This window comes from Pongo pygmaeus, chromosome 8, assembly GCF_028885625.2.
Source record: "Pongo pygmaeus isolate AG05252 chromosome 8, NHGRI_mPonPyg2-v2.0_pri, whole genome shotgun sequence".
Classification (NCBI taxonomy): Eukaryota; Metazoa; Chordata; class Mammalia; order Primates; family Hominidae; genus Pongo; species Pongo pygmaeus.
Window position 1 is genome coordinate 99953251 of NC_072381.2, and position 19342 is coordinate 99972592.

Genomic DNA, 19342 nt, shown 5'->3' on the forward strand with positions numbered 1-19342 from the left:
TTTCTACAAAGGAACTTTCATCAGTATACAAGTGGAGGTCAGGATCAGTCAAGGGAATCTCTAAAAGGTCCCCTCGAGTGGCATAGGTTTGAGCAATTACTTGTTGTCAGTTATGTTCTATCTTTTCTTCATTGTCTGGAAAAAATGTGGCTGGGTTAAGAGTTGCACAAGTGCACAGTTGCAGCACTGGCTCTTCAAGTAATAGAGCCTGATATTTAAGTAAATGGTTGTCTGACAGCCACAAGTCTCCTTTAGCAGTGAGTATGCCATTCACATCATGGATGTCCACACAGTAAGATCTCTTCCTTGTATTCTTTTAACTGCTTCAGATACTAAGCCTGCTACTGCTGCCACTACCTGTAAACCATGAGGCCAACCCTTTGCCACTACATCAGTTTCTTTACTCAGGTATGCCACGGGTTGCAAGCTCATCTCTCAGACCTGTGTAAGGACTCCTAGAGCTATTCCTGTTTTTTCTGTGACACATAAAGAAAAGTCTTGCCCCGTTGGCAAGCTTAACACTGAGGCTTGGGTTAGAGCCTTCTTTAGGGCCTGGAAAGCCACTTCTGTTTCAGGTGTCCATCTTACTAAATGGGTATTGACTTTCTGAGTTTCCTTAATTAGTGTATATGATGGTCTGGCTATTTCACCATACCTGGGAATCCATATTCAGCAGAAACCTGTTATGCCAAGGAACCCTCTTAGTTGCTTTAGGGTTTTGGGATGAGGATAAGCCAGTATAGGCTGGATACATTCCTCACTGAGGGCCCTGATGCCTTTGGATAATTTTAGCCCTAAGTATTTAACCTGCTGTGAGCAGTGCTGAGCCTTTGGTTTGGAAACCTTGCAGCCACAGGTAGTGAGGAAATTTAAGAGCGCTTGGGTGGCTTGATGGCACGAGGTTTCTGAACAGGCAGCTGAAAGTAAATCATCCACGTACTGAAGGACAAGAATGTCCAGGTATGAGAATTGACTCAAGTCTTGGGCTAATGCCTGGCCAAATAGATGGGGGATATCCTTGAACCCTTGGGGTAAAACAGTCCAGGTGATTTGAGATGTTGGGTTTGAAAGATCTTCAAAGGCAAACAAGAATTGAGAGTCAGGATGTACAGGGATGCAGAAAAAGTCATCCTTAAGGTCCAGGACTGTAAACCACTCTGCTTCCTCTGGTATTTGGAAAAGCAGAGTATAAGGGCTGGGTACAGCTGGGTATAGAGGGACAATGGCCTCACTGATAATCCTGAGATCTTGCACTAACCTCCACTGTCCATTGGGTTTCTGTATTCCTAAAATTGGAGTATTGCAGGGGCTATTGCATGGTTTTACTAGGCCTTGGGCTTTTAGGTCCTTAACAATCTTTTGGAGTCCTTGTTGGGCCTCGGGTCTGAGGGGGTGCTGCCTTTGGTAGGGAAAGGAAGTGGAGTCCTTTAGTTTAACTTGAACAGGAAGGGCATTCTTTGCTCATCTATATTGTCCTTCTGTTGCCTAGACTTTAGGATTAATTCCTTCCTCAAGCAGGGGACAACGAATGGGTGTTCCTTCTCCTATGTTCAGGTGTATAATGGCCCCTGGTTTTGCTAGAATGTCTCTCCCTAACAAGGGAGTGGGGCTTTCAGGCATAATTAGAAAAGCATGTGAAAAGAGTAATGCTCCCCAGTCACAGCTTAGTGACTGGGAGAAGTATCTAGTAACTGGCTGTCCTAGGAACCCTTGGATAGTGACAGATCTGGAGGACAGTTGTCCAAGACAGGAGAGTAAGACTGAGAAGGTCACACCAGGGTCCAGGAGACAGTTAACCTCCTGGCCCTCAATGGTCAAGCATACCTGAGGCTCTGTGAGGGTGATGGCATGGGCTGGCACTTGCCCCAGGTACCCTCAGTCCTGCTGCTGGATCATCTGGTTAGTGGCTTCTAACTCAGAGGACCTTCATCCCCTGGGGCAGTGGCTCTTCCAGTGGATTCCCTTGACATAAGGGGCATGGACGAGGGGGCAGCTTACTTCTACCTGGACAATCTTTTTTAAAGTGTCCTTGTAGACTGCACTGGAAGCAAGCCCTATTAGGCATTTGATTTTCCCAAATTTTCCCTTTTCCAGAGCCTCCAAAGTCCACTTGCCCGGTATGCTTCCTCAATGCCTCCCTTAGTCTCTCCAGAAAGGCAGTAGGATTTTCTTCCTTTCCCTGTGTTATAGTGGACATCATTGAATAATTCATAGTCTTCCTAGTTTTCCTTAGTCCTTCTAGCATGTAAGTTAGCAAATGTCTGTGGCACCAATCTCCATGTTCTGATTCTGTGTCCCAGTGAGTGTCTACACTAGGAACTGCCTGCCGGCCTGTGGGGAATCATTCTTTTTCCTCTGTTGTCATCCTATCATTGACCTGACCGAGATACCAGAGATTGCCAAACTCTCGGGCTGCAGATATGGTGGCACTTCTCTCATTTGGGGTTAGTGTCTGATTTAGCAGTAACATTATATCTCTCCATGTCAGATCAAAGGATTGCCCTAACCCTTATAAAACATCAATATAGCCATCAGGGTTATCTGATCTAAAATACCTAGGTCTATTTTAATTTGCTTTAAGTCTGAGAGAGAAAAAGGTACATGCACTCTGGCTGGGCCGAATTCTCCTCCTCCCACTGTTTGGAGGAGGCATAATCGGGGAATATTGGCACTCTTTGGGTTCATTGTTTACCCCTTTATCTATCTCCTCTTGGATGGTTTGGGTTGTAGGGGGGTCCTTATTAGCTGGGGAAGGAGTCGGGGAGATGCTGGGTTAGGGAGGTAGACTGAGGGCTTCCTGTAGGGCATAAATCACACTTTTTACATAATTGCGAGTTGTCTCTTAATGAAAAGAAAGTTTGTACATATGGCACTTCACTCCATTTGCCTTTTTCCTACAAAAGAGGTCTATCTGTAAGATGGTGTTATAATTTATACTTCCCTCAGGAGGCCAGGTTTCTCCCCCTTTAAGAGGATATCGTGGCCAGGCGGTACTGCACAAGAATATAAGTCATTTCTTTCTTAGTGTCTGAGGGTCAAATTGGTCCTAATTATCCAGCATACATCTTAGGGGTATTTTTGCCTTGGGGGAAATGTTTCCCATCTGAAAAAAGAACATAGGGAAGCCAGCACCCCTAGTCATTTTCCGATGAGCATTAGTCCTAGAGCATACTCTATGGTCCTAATGCTTATTCCTTTCCAGAGTGCATAACCACCCATGGACCTCTGCTTATCGGATTAGTTACACTCACTGATGTAGCAGTCCTGCATCTGTTTTCCCACCTCTCTTGACCACAAAGAAAGGGGCCCGGGCTGCTGGATTCTAGTGGTTATTTACCAGCGTGCCAACATTGCCTTTGCACTCAGAGGTGAGTTCCTTTCCAGGCTGTGTAACCACCCATGGACCCTGCTAATCGGATTACTTATGCTTACCAATGTAGCAGTCCTGCACCTGTTTTTCCTGCCTTTCTTGACCACAAAGAAAGGGGTCCAGGCTGCTGGATTCTAGTGATCCTTTACAAGCATGCCTAACATTGTCTTTGCACTCAGGGGTGAGTCCTAGAGCTTGGCTGGGTTCCTGAGTATTTCTTAACAACCCATCTGCCCCGTCAAGATGCCTTCACATAAACAACAGTTCTTATGCAAATTTGTTTCAGAGAGGGTGTATTGAACCTGTTGAGTCAGGATTGAGATAGTCTTTTGATTCTATAAGTACTTTAAGGCTTGGCTGAGTGCACACAGTTCGCACATTTGAAGAGACCAATTATTAGGCAATTTTTCTAACTGCTTCCACAAGAGTCTCGGTATCAATTACTGAATATCTATTGTGGTTTTTTCCTCAATCACCTGGGAGGAACCATCTATCATCCTGTCTTGAAGGGAGTTCCTTCTATGTCTGGTTGGACTGTTGTATGGTAATTAAGATTTAAATCCCCTGTTAGGAAATCTGCTGGGTTAAGGCAATTATCAGTGGTTGGAGTTACATTACCTTTTTCTAACATAATAGCCCCATACATTAAGATTTTTGAGTTAATGAGCTACCTTTTTGCTTTTTTTTTTTTTTTGACTTAGAATAACTCTGAACTGGTGAGGTGTGCTCACAGTGAGGTTTCCTCTAAAAGTTACTTTTTTACTTTTAGTTAAGCAGTTGTTGCTACTGACTGAATGCATTTGGCCCATCCCAGGTTACTGGGTTAAGGATTTACTACACCCTTATTTACACTGACAACAAAGTGGCAATTACCAATTACAGGTTTTAAATTTACCCTGGCTTTGAAAGGAATAGGGCACACTTTTTTTTTTTTTAACTGTTTCTATCTTTTTCTTTCTTTTTCTCTTTGACTCCCTCTTTGTCTCTCTCTCCATCTCTCTCTCTTAGCCATTACAAACTTGGGGCCCTGGCAAGCGTGGTGGGGAATGGGTCCCATGTAACTGCCCATGTTGAGAGCTGTATACCTAAATCAGGAGGAATACCAGGGATAAGACTCCCTGGTTTATAGCCTAGGTGCCTAAGGATGCAGCGTAGAGCCTCCTTAGATCCCTTTAGAGATACAACTTGCTAGAGGAAATGAAAGTCTGAAACATTAGTACCTAGGAGGCAGGGATCAGAGGAAGTAGATTCAGAGGTAAGGAGAAGTTTGGGGCTACACTTTTAAGAAAGTTTTGGTCAGGACCCAGGAGGTATGAGTCAGAAGGAAAGGTAGGGGCACACGCATGGGTGACTGCTGAGTAGAGACCTCTGGCTGCGCCATGATCTCAACTGGCTACTGCTGGGAGTTTGGGACAACAGATTTCTGCCTCTAGTCAGCCCTCAGCTTCCCCAAGAAAGTTGGAAGTGGAAGCTGGCTCCAGGCAGACCAACCTCCCCAATAGAAGGGTTGGTTGTTAGAAAGCCCTTCCCCAGATAACCTCACACCTGAGTCTTAAGTCCAGGGGCCACGCTAATCATTTTTAACTGGCTGACAGGTGCTTGGTATTTTCCTCCAGTTCTAAGGAAGGATAGGACAGAACAGCTAGTGAAAGTGGTCCAATATTACCACTTTGGACGTCCCTTCATGGTCACCAAAATGTTACCAGGGGGTCCTTGCTCACAGAGCTCCCAAGATGGTAGTGAGCCACTTCCAAGATGGTGGCGGGCCACTTCCAAGATGGTGGTAAGCTTCATGTTCTCTGACCTGGGGTTCTTGGCCTCATGAATTCCAAGGAATGGAATCTTGGGCCATGCAGTGAGTGTTATAGCTCTATTAAAAGCTGTGGGTCATGGAAGAGAACCGTGGAACCTGGCAACTAGTGTTCAGCTTGATTAGGACGAACCCAGGCACTTAGCCATGCAGGAACAATGGCAAGCCTTTAGCCCTATCGAGAATGGCAATGGGCACCTCACTGGATCAGAAGCCCAGTGGACACCCTGCCAGATCTGGGGGGATGGAAGTCTGCAGTGGGTTTTCGATGGATGCAGCAGTAGTGGACGGTGAGTGAAAGCTCAGCTCCAGCCGTAACAAACACAGACCAGAAGAGTGCAGTTGCAACCGATTTAATAGAGTGAAAACAGAGCTCCCATACAAAGGGAGGGGACCCAAAGGGGGTTGCCCTTTGGTTTTCATTTGCTCTTGCTTATCTAGTTCTTTAGGATTCATCATTAGATTGTTTATTTGAAAATTTTCTCCATTTTTGATGTAAGCTCTTAGAGCTATAAACTTTCCTCTTAGTACTGGTTTTGCTGTAGCCCCTAGGTTTTGGTATGTTGTGTTTCCATTATCATTTGTTTCAAGAAATTTTTGAATTTCCTTTTTAATCTCTTCATGGACCCACTGGCCATTCATGAGCATATTGTTTAATTTCCATTTATTTGTGTAGTTTCCAAAATTCTTTGTGTTATTGATGGCTGGTTTTATTACTTGGTGGTCAGAGAAGATGCTTGATATTATTTCAGTTTCTTTGAGTGTCTTAAGACTTGTCCTGTGACCTAACATCTGGTCAATTCTTGATAGCAATCCATGTGCTGTGGAAAAGAATGTGTATCTGTAGCAGTTGGGTGAAATATTCTGCAAATATCTATCAGATCCATTTGGTCTATAGTGCAGATGAAGTTCAATGTCTCCTTGTTGATTTTCTATCTGGATGACCTGTCCAATGCTGAAGTGGGGTGTTGAAGTCTCCAGCTATGATTGTATTGGGGCCTATCTCTCTCTAGTTCTAATTACGTTTCTTTTGTATATCTCAGTGCTCCATTGTTGGTTGCATATATACTTAAAATCGTTCCATCTTCTTGCCAAGCTGACTGCTTTATCACCAATTGTCATATTTTTTGTCTCTTCTTACAGTTTTTGTCTTGAAATCTATCTTGTCTGCTTTAAATATAATAACTCCTCCTCTTTTTGTTTCCTTTGGAATGTACTGTCTCATTCCATTCCTTTATTTTCAGTCTATGTGTGTCTTTTTAAGTGAAGTGTTTTTTTTTTCTTTTTTTAGGCAACAGATTAATAGGTCTTGTTTCTTCATCTAGTCAGTTTGTCTTTTGATTGGAGATTTTAGTCCATTTACATTCAGTGTTATTATTAAGTAAGGACTTACTTCTGCCTTTTTGTTGTTTGTTTTCTGGTTGTTTTGTGGACTTCTCTTCCTTCTTTCATTTCTTCCTGTCTTCCTTTATTGATAATAATTTTCTCTGCATATATGTGTACAGATTTTTCTTAATGCCTAGCTTAAGGCTCAGTTGCACATTTGTGCATCTGTAACAGTCCTCTCTTTAAGTTACACATACTTCCAGCACTATAATTTAAATTTATAATGATGTTTGGATACCTTCATCATGATTCATGTGCCCCTGAATTGCTACAACAAATGTGCCATTTTTCTCCTTTTCCATCAGTTCTTGCTTGTGTCTTGTCAGCTAAAGTCCAGGAAGAGATTGAACGTGTTGTTGGCAGAAACCGGAGCCCCTGCATGCAGGACAGGGGCCACATGCCCTACACAGATGCTGTGGTACATGAGGTCCAGAGATACATTGACCTCATCCCCACCAACCTGCCCCATGCAGTGACCTGTGACGTTAAGTTCAGAAACTACCTCATTCCCAAGGTAAGTTTGTTTCTCCTACACTGCAACTCCATGTTCTTTTATTCCTCAAATTCACAGTATGATTCTTATCCTCTACCATCCCAGGGTGAGAGAAGTGCAAAACTCCTATGTGTGGCAGTTTAATTGGACTTTCTGTTGTTTCCAGTTTGGGACTATAAAGATTTTTAACAGGTCTTAGTGTCTCACAGTGTATGTTTTTCAGATTTATTCTCTTTCTTCAAGATTGTTCTGGGTACTCTTAGGTACTTATATTTCCAGATAAATTTTGAAGGTGTTAATTTTTCAATTTCCCAAAACATTGGGCTAGAATTTCTGTCAGGGTGACATTAAATTTATAGGTCAGTTTGGAAAGAACTGACATCTTGACAGTTTGAGTCTTTCCATTTGTGAATATAATTATGCTTCCAATTTATTTGTGCTTTCTTTATTTTCCTAGGAATGTTGTGATTTTGTTGTCATGGCTTGCAAGTCTTTGGTTTTTCCTAGATATTAATATTTTTTGTTGTTGTTATAAACTTACAAAATGCCATTTGATTTCTTTGTACTTGGTATGTTGAAACATAATTAGTTTTTGTCATTCTGATGACCTTAATCTATCAACTTTGTTAAATTTACTCATCACTATTCATAATTTATCTCTAGATTCATTGGAATTTCTGTGTACAGTATACTGTATCTGTGTTAATATTGATTTATTTATTATTTTCCAATTCTTGTGGGCTTAATTTCTCTTTATTGCATTCATTATTGCATTGGCTAGAATTTCTAGGAGAGTGTTGAATAGAATTGCTGATAGTGGGCACCCTTGTTTCTCATTTCTAATCTGCAGGAAGCAGTGGAAGTTTTACATTTCAATATTGAGAATGATGCTTGAAGTAGATTTTGGTAGAAATTCTTTATCAGATTAGGGAAGTTTGCCCTCACATATATATAGAAATAAGTAGAAATAGAAATAAGTATGCACATAGAGATGAATTTATATTCTTCATATTGTTTAGGGCTTCTGTGTTTACATTCACAAGGATTTGCTTTGTAATTTTCTTTCTTGAAAATCAAGAATTCTTGAAAATTCTTGAAAATCAAGAATTTTCAAGATTTTTGATATCAAGATTATGCCAGCCTTATAAAACTAAGTTTATATTATATTATATATTATATATATTATATTTATTTTTTATTATATTATATAATATATAATATATTTTATAATATATTTATAATAATATATTTATATATTTTTTATATACAATATATAATATATATTATATATAATATATTATAAATATAATAATATACTATATTATATATAATATATAATATAATATATATTATATATTATATATTATATATTATATATTATATATTATATAATATATAATTATATATATTATATATTCATTATATATTATATATTATATATTATATAATATATAATTATATATATTATATATTCATTATATATTACATTATAATATAATATAATATAAAATATATAATATATATTATTATATATTATATTATATATATAATATAATGTAATATAAAAATATATAATATATATTATTATATATTATATTATAAATATAATATAATATAAAATATATAAAATATATATTATATATTATATTATAAATATAATATAATATAAAATATATATAATATATAATTATATATTATATTATAAATATAATATAATATAAAATATATAAAATATATATTATCATATATTATATTATAAATATAATATAATATAAAATATATATAATATATATTATTATATATTATATTATAAATATAATATAATATAAAATATATAATATATATTATTATATATTATATTATAAATATAATATAATATAAAATATATATAATATATATGATTATATATTATATTATAAATATAATATAATATAAAATATATATAATATATATTGTTATATATTATATTATAAATATAATATAATATAAAATATATATAATATATTATTATATATTATATTATAAATATAATATAATATAAAATATATATAATATATTATTATATATTATATTATAAATATAATATAATATAAAATATATTATATTATTATATATTATATTATAAATATAATATAACATAAAATATATAATATAAAATATATATTTATAATATATTATATTTTATATTATATTTATATATAATATATAATATATTTATAATATATAATATATTATATATAATATATTATATATAATATAAAATATATTATTTATTATATATTATATATAATATAAAATATATTATTTATTATATATAATATAAAATATATTATTTATTAGATATAATATATTATATTTATTATATATAATAAATATATATTATTATATCATATTTATTATATATAATAAATATATATTATTATATATAATATATTATATTATATACATTTTATATAATATAATATATTATACATCATATATAATATATTATATATTTATATATAATATAAATATATAATATATTATATATTATATATATAATATATAAATGTATTATATATTTATATTATAAATGTTTCCTAATGTGAGTCTGTTTTTATTGCCTCCCCATCCCCACCTTGTGATCACTTAGTTGTATCTTTGAAATGTCTAATAACTTTCGGTTAAATACCAGATGTTACGTGTAAGAAAGTGCAGAATTTCAGAGGATGTTCATATTCTGCAGAGAAAGATTCATTCCTCTCTCATCGGCAGTCATAATGACCTAACACATGTTGTCATGATTCAGAATTGTACATAATGTGAACCCAGTCGAAAATTGAATGTCAGTGTTAGCTTAGCTCTCTGAGGTTCTCCTACCTCTGGAATCTTGAGACCAATTTTTGTCTTGGCAGCTTTACAATTGCCTTCTATCACATGGTTTCTGTATTCATCCAGACACTCTAGTTGCCATCTCAAACCTGCTTTTTTCCAATTTGAACCAAGACACATTATTAGTAAAATTAAAAATAATATAACCTAAAGTTATATTTTCAAGGGGAAAATCAATGAGATTGGTAAGGTTGCAATTACTAATGTCATCTTTTGAAGAGACAGAATTGATAATTTACTGAGAGATTACGGGGCTTACCCTGAGGTCACTGATTTAGTACAAGAGTTAAGACTTCAAATCACAAACACAGGAGATAACAAGGAGAAGGCTTTCGCTTCTCAAAATTAGGGTCTGAGGGTAATAGTAATGAAACTTATTTCTTCTCCTATAACTAATTAATGAGAAATATACTGAAGAATCAGGATGAGTCGCCAGTCTCCCAATCCACTGCATCAGATTTGGCGACCTGTTGAAAGGGAATGCTGCATCTGATGAGCTTCTTCATTCACCCACCTGCAGGGCAGCTCATGCTATGCCTGGTGTCTTTTGAGCCCTGAGAACCCAGAGCACAAGGAAATCACCCACTGAATCCCTTCTTAATGGAACAGCCCTGTATAGAAAAGTGCAGCACTTTGTGGCCAATTCTACCCTCTTTACAAATCAGGCAAATGTGTTCTTCTGCTACAGGCTGGATCCACTTATCTAGGTGGAGATAATAGTCTGAGAGAGGAGTTGGCAAACTGTTCCTGCAATGGGCCAGATAGTAAATATTTTAGACTTTTTAGGCCATGATATTTCTGTTACAATCCTTGACATCTGCTATTGCAGCATGAAAGCAGTCATAGACAATGTGCAAATGAATGTCTTCCAATTTTTATAGAAACAAATGTAAATTTCCCATAAATTTTTGTTTCAAAATATTTTGTTTCAAAAATATTATTTCTTATTTGCATTTGTTCAATGTAAATACTTTTAGCTCACATACTATACAAAAACAGGTGGCAGGATGGACTTGTGCAGAGAGTATTGTTTACTGATGCCCAGTATAAGACATTCCTGTCCAGTAGAATTTTCTGCAAAGATGCTCGATTGATGTGTCCTATTTAAAGAATATTTGTCAGCACAAGATTCCAAAGACTGACTTTTAACTTTCCCATAATTTTTTTGTTTTAGCTCTTATATTTACATCAATGACATGTTTCAAATTAATTTTTATTTGTAGTATGGAGTAATAGTGATCATGCTTCAATGTCTATAAATTTCTATTTATTCAAGTAACATTTGCTGAAATAAATCTGCTTTGGTATGTTAAAAACATTTTAATATAGTACTTCTTTATAAATATTCAAGGGAAGATGTTTTAAAACAAAATTGTAGACTATTTATATGAAAACTTAGTGGGTAGAATTTGTCCTCACCTTTGCATTATAAAATTTTTAAGAATAAATAACATTACACACATATATGTATATGTACATATGGCAGTGTGTATATATATCTACTTTGATATCTGTCCATCCATCTACACTTCAATACTTCAGTATATGTAGCCCAATAACAATGGTTTTCTCCTACATAATAATAATAGCATTCATACTGTGGAATTATTGATACAATAATATTATTTACTATACAGCTTATATTTAAAATTTCCCAATTTTTAAGGACTATTTTAATCACTTTTTTCTTTCAATTCACTCTCCAGTCAAGAAACAGGCACATAATTTGGGTATGTTGTCATTTTCATCTCCTGTAATGAAGAACAGTTCATTTCCTCTGTTTCCTTTCAGTATGTTGATCTCTGTGAAGAGTTGAGGTCTTTAGTCATTTAAATTTTCTTTGGGCTTGTTTTGTATAATTGTTTTCTAGATATTATATTCCAGTTATGACTTTGGCAAGAAAACTACATAGTACCTTGACTATTTCACTGAATCACAGTGGTGAGGCAGAGGCACATAATGTTACATATGCCATTATTGGTTATGCTAAGATCCTCACCTAATAAGTTGGAATCTGCCAGATCTCTCCATTGAAGGAGTTCTGCTTTTTATGTGTAAACAATGAAAATCTATGGCATGACACTTTAAGACTGAACACCCTGTTTCCAAAGTCACACATCCAATAGTTTTATCTTTCACTGATGATCCTTGCCTGGCCTGATGATCTTGACCTGAATGGTTACAAAAGATGATTTTTTTTTCTAATTTCATTATTCCTTCTGTAATTTTTAACTATTAGAATCTATTTATTTATTTATTTTTAATTTTATTATTATTATACTTTAAGTTTTAGGGCACATGTGCACAATGTGCAGGTTAGTTACATATGTATACATGTGCCATGCTGGTGTGCTGCACCCATTAACTCGTCATTTAACATTAGATGTATCTCCTAATGCTGTCCTTCTGTATTTTTAAGCTATGATTAATCTGTAATGAATATCTCTCCTATATCTTTAAATGACAAACTGCATGGCAATGACAAACATTCAGTAGTTTTATACTTGTGACTATACTTGTTACCATACTAGAAGAAGTCATTTGAAACTCAATCATACATTTATTCACAAATGCCCTGTGAACCGACACTCTGGCCATTTCCCATGTCAACAGAGACTTCAACTTTATTTTATTTATTTATTTATTTATTTATTTTTATTATTATACTTTAAGTTTTAGGGTACATGTGCACAATATGCAGGTTTGTTACATATATATACATGTGCCATGTTGGTGTCCTGCACCCATTAACTCATCATTTAGCATTAGGTATATCTCCTAATGCTAACCCTCCCCCCTCCCCCCACCCCAAAACAGTCCCCGGTGTGTGATATTCCCCTTCCTGTGTCCATGTGTTCTCATTGTTCAATTCCCACCTATGAGTGAGAACATGCGGTGTTTGGTTTTTTGTCCTTGTGATAGTTTGCTGAGAATGATGGTTTCCACCTTCATCCATGTCCCTACAAAGGACATGAACTCATCATTTTTTATGGCTGCATAGTATTCCATGGTATATATGTGCCATATTTTCTTAATCCAGTCTGTCATTGTTGGATATTTGGGTTGGTTCCAAGTCTTTGCTATTGTGAATAGTGCCACAATAAACATACATGTGCATGTGTCTTTATAGCAGCAGGATTTATAGTCCTTTGGTTATATACCCAGTAATGGAATGGCTGGGTCAAATGGTATTTCTAGTTCTAGATCCCTGAGGAATCACCACACTGACTTCCACAATGGTTGAACTAGTTTACAGTCCCACCAACAGTGTAAAAGTGTTCCTATTTCTCCACACCCTCTCCAGCACCTGTTGTTTCCTGACTTTTTAATGATCACCATTCTAACTGGTGTGAGATGGTATCTCATTGTGGCTTTGATTTGCATTTCTCTGATGGCCAGTGATGATGAGCAGTTTTTCATGTGTTTTTTGGCTGCATAAATGTCTTCTTTTGAGAAGTGTCTGTTCATATCCTTTGCCCACTTTTTGATGGGGTTGTTTGTTTTTTTCTTGTAAATTTGTTGGAGTTCATTGTAGATTCTGGATATTAGCCCTTTGTCAGATGAGTAGTTTGCAAAAATTTTCTCCCATTTTATAGGTTGCTTGTTCACTCTGATGGTAGTTTCTTTTGCTGTGCAGAAGCTCTTTAGTTTAATTAGATCCCATTTGTCAATTTTGGCTTTTGTTGCCATTGCTTTTGGTGTTTTAGACATGAAGTCCTTGCCCATGCCTATGTCCTGAGTGGTATTGCCTAGGTTTTCTTCTAGGGTTTTTATGGTTTTAGGTCTAACATGTAAGTCTTTAATCTATCTTGAATTAATTTTTGTATAATGTGTAAGGAAGGGATCCAGTTTTAGCTTTCTACATATGGCTAGCCAGTTTTCCCAGCAACATTTGTTGAATAGGGAATCCTTTCCCCATTTCTTGTTTTTGTCAGGTTTGTCAAAGATCAGATAGTTTTAGATGTGTGGTATTATTTCTGTTGGCTCTGTTCTGTTCCATTGGTCTACATCTCTGTTTTGGTACCAGTACCATGCTGTTTTGGTTACTGTAGCCTTGTAGTATTGTTTGAAGTCAGGTAGCATGATGCCTCCAGCTTTGTTCTTTTGGCTTAGGATTGACTTGGTGATGCAGGCTCTTTTTTGGTTCCACATGAACTTTAAAGTAGTTTTTCCAATTCTGTGAAGAAAGTCATTGGTAGCTTGATGGGGATGGCATTGAATGTATAAATTACCTTGGGCAGTATGGCCATTTTCATGATATTGGTCCTTCCTACCCATGAGCATGGAATGTTATTCCATTTGTTTGTGTCCTCTTTTATTTCATTGAGCAGTGGTTTGTAGTTCTCCTTGAAGAGGTCCTTCACATCCCTTGTAAGTTGGATTCCTAGGTATTTAATTCTCTTTGTAGCAATTGTGAATGGGAGTTCACTCATGATTTGTCTCTCTGTTTGTCTGTTATTGATGTATAAGAATGCTTGTGATTTTTGTACTTTGATTTTGTATCCTGAGACTTTGCTGAAGTTGCTTATCAGCTTAAGGGGATTTTGGGCTGAGACAATGGGGTTTTCTAGATATACTATCATGTCATCTGCAAACAGGGACAATTTGACTTCATCTTTTCCTAATTGAATGCCCTTTATTCCCTTCTCCTTCCTGATTGCCCTGTCCAGAACTTCCAACACTATGTTGAATAGGAGTGGTGAGAGAGGTCATCCCTGTCTTGTGCCTTTAAGTCATAATCTACACATAAGACTTGTGAAAACTGAAGTGATGAAATAGAGCAGCAAGTGTGGACAGGCACTAATGCCCAAGCTTGATGAAAAGGACAGATTCAGAAGGTTGCACCCAAGTATGCAAGTACTCAGTACTTCAAATGTGATTGTGGGCATTTTATTTATTTATTTATTTGTTTATTTATTTCATCAGCAGATTTTATTAAGGAGAAGAAACAGGAAATTCAAAAGCAAGTTCATTTTAAATTAGCTGGTCAGAAGAGTACAAAGAGAAAAAAAGAGAAGAATCAAGAAATCCTATGGGACTTTGGGATTTTTTTAAATTTTGTTATTATTATACTTTAAGTTTTAGGGTACATGTGCACGATGTGCAGGTTAGTTACATATGTATACATGTGCCATGCTGGTGTGCTGCACCCATTAACTCCTCATTTAGCATTAGGTATATCTCCTAATGCTATCCCTTCTCCCCCCCCCAACCCCACAATAGTCCCCGAAGTGTGATGTTCCCCTTCCTGTGTCCATGTGTTCTCATTGTTCAATTCCCAATTGTGGGCATTTTAGCAAGATTATTGTCACTGGCCTTAAGCTCATGCCGCTTATTACTTCGTCTATCTGTCTGGAAATGGTACTGCTCTTCTTTGGAATGGTGTTTCCTCATCTGTACATCAAAAGATTTAACTGCATGATTACCACTGTTTCTTCAATCTTCATGAATTCTTTACAGCTCAGTTTATCTATGTCTCTTGTTTCTAGGGCACAACCATATTAACTTCCCTCACTTCTGTGTTACATGACAACAAGGAATTTCCCAACCCAGAGATGTTTGACCCTCGTCACTTTCTGGATGAAGGTGGCAATTTTAAGAAAAGTAACTACTTCATGCCTTTCTCAACAGGTAATATAAATTTATTTTCCTTTGTGTTTCAGGGTAAAAGATAACTTTTTTGATCAGTTAGAACTTACATGTGCCTTCTCTGCAGTGGTACAGTTACTCTTTGTACATGATCAAGAGCACTGTTCTGAAAGCCTGTGCCTTCTCCGCTCATGATACATCCTCCTTATTGGGCCAGAGTAGTGGGTTTTGGGGAGTTAATACAATTCTTCCAAATTGAGAAAGATGAAGTATAGGTTGGTTGAATTCTGCCTCTAGATACACCACTGAGGTACTCAAGGACTCCTGGAAGATAAAACTAATTACATTTTCCTCACTATCCATGAGGAAGTTATCTCACTCCAGAACTTCACTGAGTGTCTTCCACATGGTGTCCCTCACCCCTTAGGCTGGGCTTGTAGGATAAAATTATCATCAAACACAGAATATGGCCTTAAGAGGTTCGCTTCTGAGTTTGGGAAGCAGAGTAAACAGATCATTGTAGTTCAATAGGACTGAGGCTGTGATACAGGAAAGAACAGGCTGTTAGGGGTTGGGAGGTAGATGGAAAAGCTGTCTGCCTCTTGTTCTCTTATAACCCAAAATGAGACATAAGTAACTAATAGCAGTAAAGACATTTAAGCTACATCAAAGGAGGCAGAGAGGATGAAAAGAAAAGAAGGCAGGGCTATTAAAGGAGATAATGAGCCACAGGAGCAGGACATTGGCTGTAAATAAAGGATATTAGAACCTTTGCCAAATAATCATGGATGGGATCAGGGGGACATTAAGAATGTAGCAGGATACTCTGCAGTGATGCAGAGCACCATGCTCTTTCCCTAGCCATGGCAATGTTTTTTGGATGTTTGACCTCCACACCTGAAATGTGTGTGCTGAGCATCTGGTGATAGAATCTCTTTCCTTTTTCTGTGACCTTTGATGTCTGCTTTATATGTGGCACTGTAGATACCAAGATAACAAGGAAAGAAACATTCCTTCAAGCATTCACGTTTAACACATGTATCAGTCCATTCTTACATTGCTATAAAGAATCACCTGAGACTGGGTAATTTATGAAGAAAAGAGGTTTTATTGACTCACAGTTCCATAGGCTGTACAGGAAGCATGGCTGGGAGGACTCAGGAAACTTGCAGTCATGGTAGAAGGCAAGGAGGAAGCAAGCATATATTTTCATGGAAGAGCAGGAGAGAGAGAGCAAAGAGGAAAAGCTACACACTTTTAAACAACCAGATCTCATGAGAACTCAGTCACTATCATGAGAACAGCAAGCGAGAAATCATCCCCCATGATGCAATCACCTTCCACCAGGTATCTCCCCCAACACTGGGAATTACAATTTGACATGAGATTTGGGTAAGGACACAGAGACAAAGCATATCAGCACACAAATAAATAAATAAATAAGTAAATAAATAAATAAATAAATAAGAAATAAGAAATTATGATTCTAGGTGACACATGCTGTCTGTTTCTTCTGCCATATAAAAATACCCAAGACTAGGCAACTGATAAATAACAGAAATTTATTTCTCAGAGTTCTGAAGGCTGTGAATTCCAAGATTGAGGTGTCAGCAAGTTCACTGTCTGGTGAGGGCGTGTTCCTTATTGATAATGCCCCCTCTGTATCCTCATGTGGCAGAAGTGCAAAAGAAGCAAAAGGGGAGAAATGGCTCCCTTGCATCTCTTGGTGTTATTATTTTAGCAAGGACAGAGCCCTCCTGACTTATTCACTGCCTACAAGGCCTCATCACTTTAGTAATGTTGCACTGGGGATTATGTTTCAACATATGAAATTGGGGGAGGCATATTCAGACCATAGCACATTTTTCAATGGAAGCATGAAAATGATGCTGAGGAATCCCAGAGAAACGAACATTTTCTTGCTCAATGAGATGAGAAAGAGGGTAAAAAAAAGGAGACAAAGTTTGACCTATGTCCTGACTGTGGTAATAGAAAAGTTCATCTTGGCCAAAAGGAGCAGCATGATATAAAACTTGAAACCTCATGGTGTGTTGGAGTCTGATGATGAGTGGCTATGCCTAGAGTTGAGAGTAGGGGAGGTGAAGAGTGTAAAATATGATATGGATCATCAGACTGGAAACAGAATGTGAGGGTCCAGGTCAAGCTATTTGGACCTTATCCCATAGGACAGACAGGGAAGCCATTCAAAGTTTTAAAGTGAGGGGGTAACACGTTTAGACATGTGCTTCTGAAAATACTTAGGGGGAAAAAAGTCTTTGGCTGCATATTGAGCCAGAAATACAAAGGGAAATGCCATATGTGAGCCTCCTCCCCTAAGCCCTTCTCAGTTCAACCCACTGGACAGGTAATGTATGTTTCTCAAGAAAGATTTTAATGAATTGCTTGGCATGTAGCTGACAGTCAATAAACATTTGTTGAATACCTGGTGACTGATAAGATCTGAAGATAGGTGAAGAGTAAGTATGTCCATTCATTGTTCAGTTGCCTACCCATCCATTCATCCATTCATCCATTAATCCATCCACCCATCCAACCTTTCATTCATGCATTCACCCAACCACCCATCTATCTACTCATCCCTCCTACGATTCACCGAACAGTTCTTGCGTATTCTGTCTGTGCCAGTTATAGAGACAGTGTTTGTCACTCTCACAGTTACACATGAGGAGTAACTTCTCCCTGTTTGTTATTTTCAGGAAAACGGATTTGTGTGGGAGAGGGCCTGGCCCGCATGGAGCTGTTTTTATTCCTGACCTTCATTTTACAGAACTTTAACCTGAAATCTCTGATTGACCCAAAGGACCTTGACACAACTCCTGTTGTCAAGGGATTTGCTTCTGTCCCACCCTTCTATCAGCTATGCTTCATTCCTGTCTGAAGAAGCATAGATGGTCTGGCTGCTGCTGTGCTGTCCCTGCAGCTCTCTTTCCTCTGGGACATTATCCAAATTTCACTATCTGTGATGCCTTTTCTGACCCGTCATCTCACATTTTCTCTTCCCCCAAGATCTAGTGAACATTCAGCCTCCATTAAGGAGAGTTTCCTAAGTTTCACTGTGCAAATATACTGCTATTCCCCATACTCTATAATAGTTACATTGACTGCCACATAATGCTGATACTTATCTAATGTTGAGTTATTAACATATCATTATTAAATAGAGAAAGATGATTTGTGTATTATAATTCAAAGGCTTTTCTTCTCTGCATGTTCTAAACAAAAAGCATTATTATTTGCTGAGTCAGGTTATTAGACCTTCCTTCCTTTATGCATAATGCAGGTCAGAAATTAAAGAAAATAGAGTTCCAGGAGGTCATGCTGGTTCTCAAAATGATAAGGACAGAAAGGACAAAGGGGAAGATGGTAGGGAAGCTATTTTGGCTGAGCATTACCAAAATTTAGAGTTACACGAGGATTGGATTTGAAAGTGAGAAACTGTGTCCAGGAGCATCTCCAATCTCTAGGGAAATATTCAGAGGATCATGTATTGGGAGGAATGGATATTAAATGTTCCACTTTGGTGTTCCTTTTTTTTTTTTTTTTTTTTTTGAGACAATGTCTCACTCTGTCTCCCAGGCTGGAGTGCAGTGGTGCAATCTCGGCTCACTGTAACCTTTGCCTCCCAGGTTCAAGAGATTCTCCTGCCTCAGCCTCCTGAGTAGCTGGGATTACAGACACATGCCACCATGCCTGGCTAATTTTTTTGTATTTTTAGTACAGACAGGGTTTCACCATGTTAGCCAGGATGATCTCAATCTGCTGACCTCATGATCTACCTGCCTCAGCCTCCCAAATTCCTGGG

At 37.0% G+C, this 19342-nt stretch overlaps 1 protein-coding gene across 2 annotated transcripts in view; it reads left to right on the forward strand.

The window, feature by feature from the left end:
- The window catches only part of LOC129006337 (cytochrome P450 2C19), a 134364-nt gene extending 115277 nt beyond the window's left edge, over positions 1-19087 (forward strand). For both annotated transcript variants that reach the window (XM_063670003.1, XM_054435895.2), the window contains exons 7-9: positions 6893-7080; positions 15420-15561; positions 18237-19087. In XM_063670003.1, the coding sequence (XP_063526073.1) occupies positions 6893-7080; positions 15420-15561; positions 18237-18418 (512 nt within the window). In that variant the 3' untranslated portion in view covers positions 18419-19087. The remainder of the gene's footprint in view (positions 1-6892; positions 7081-15419; positions 15562-18236) is intronic.
- Positions 19088-19342: the final 255 nt, after the last annotated feature.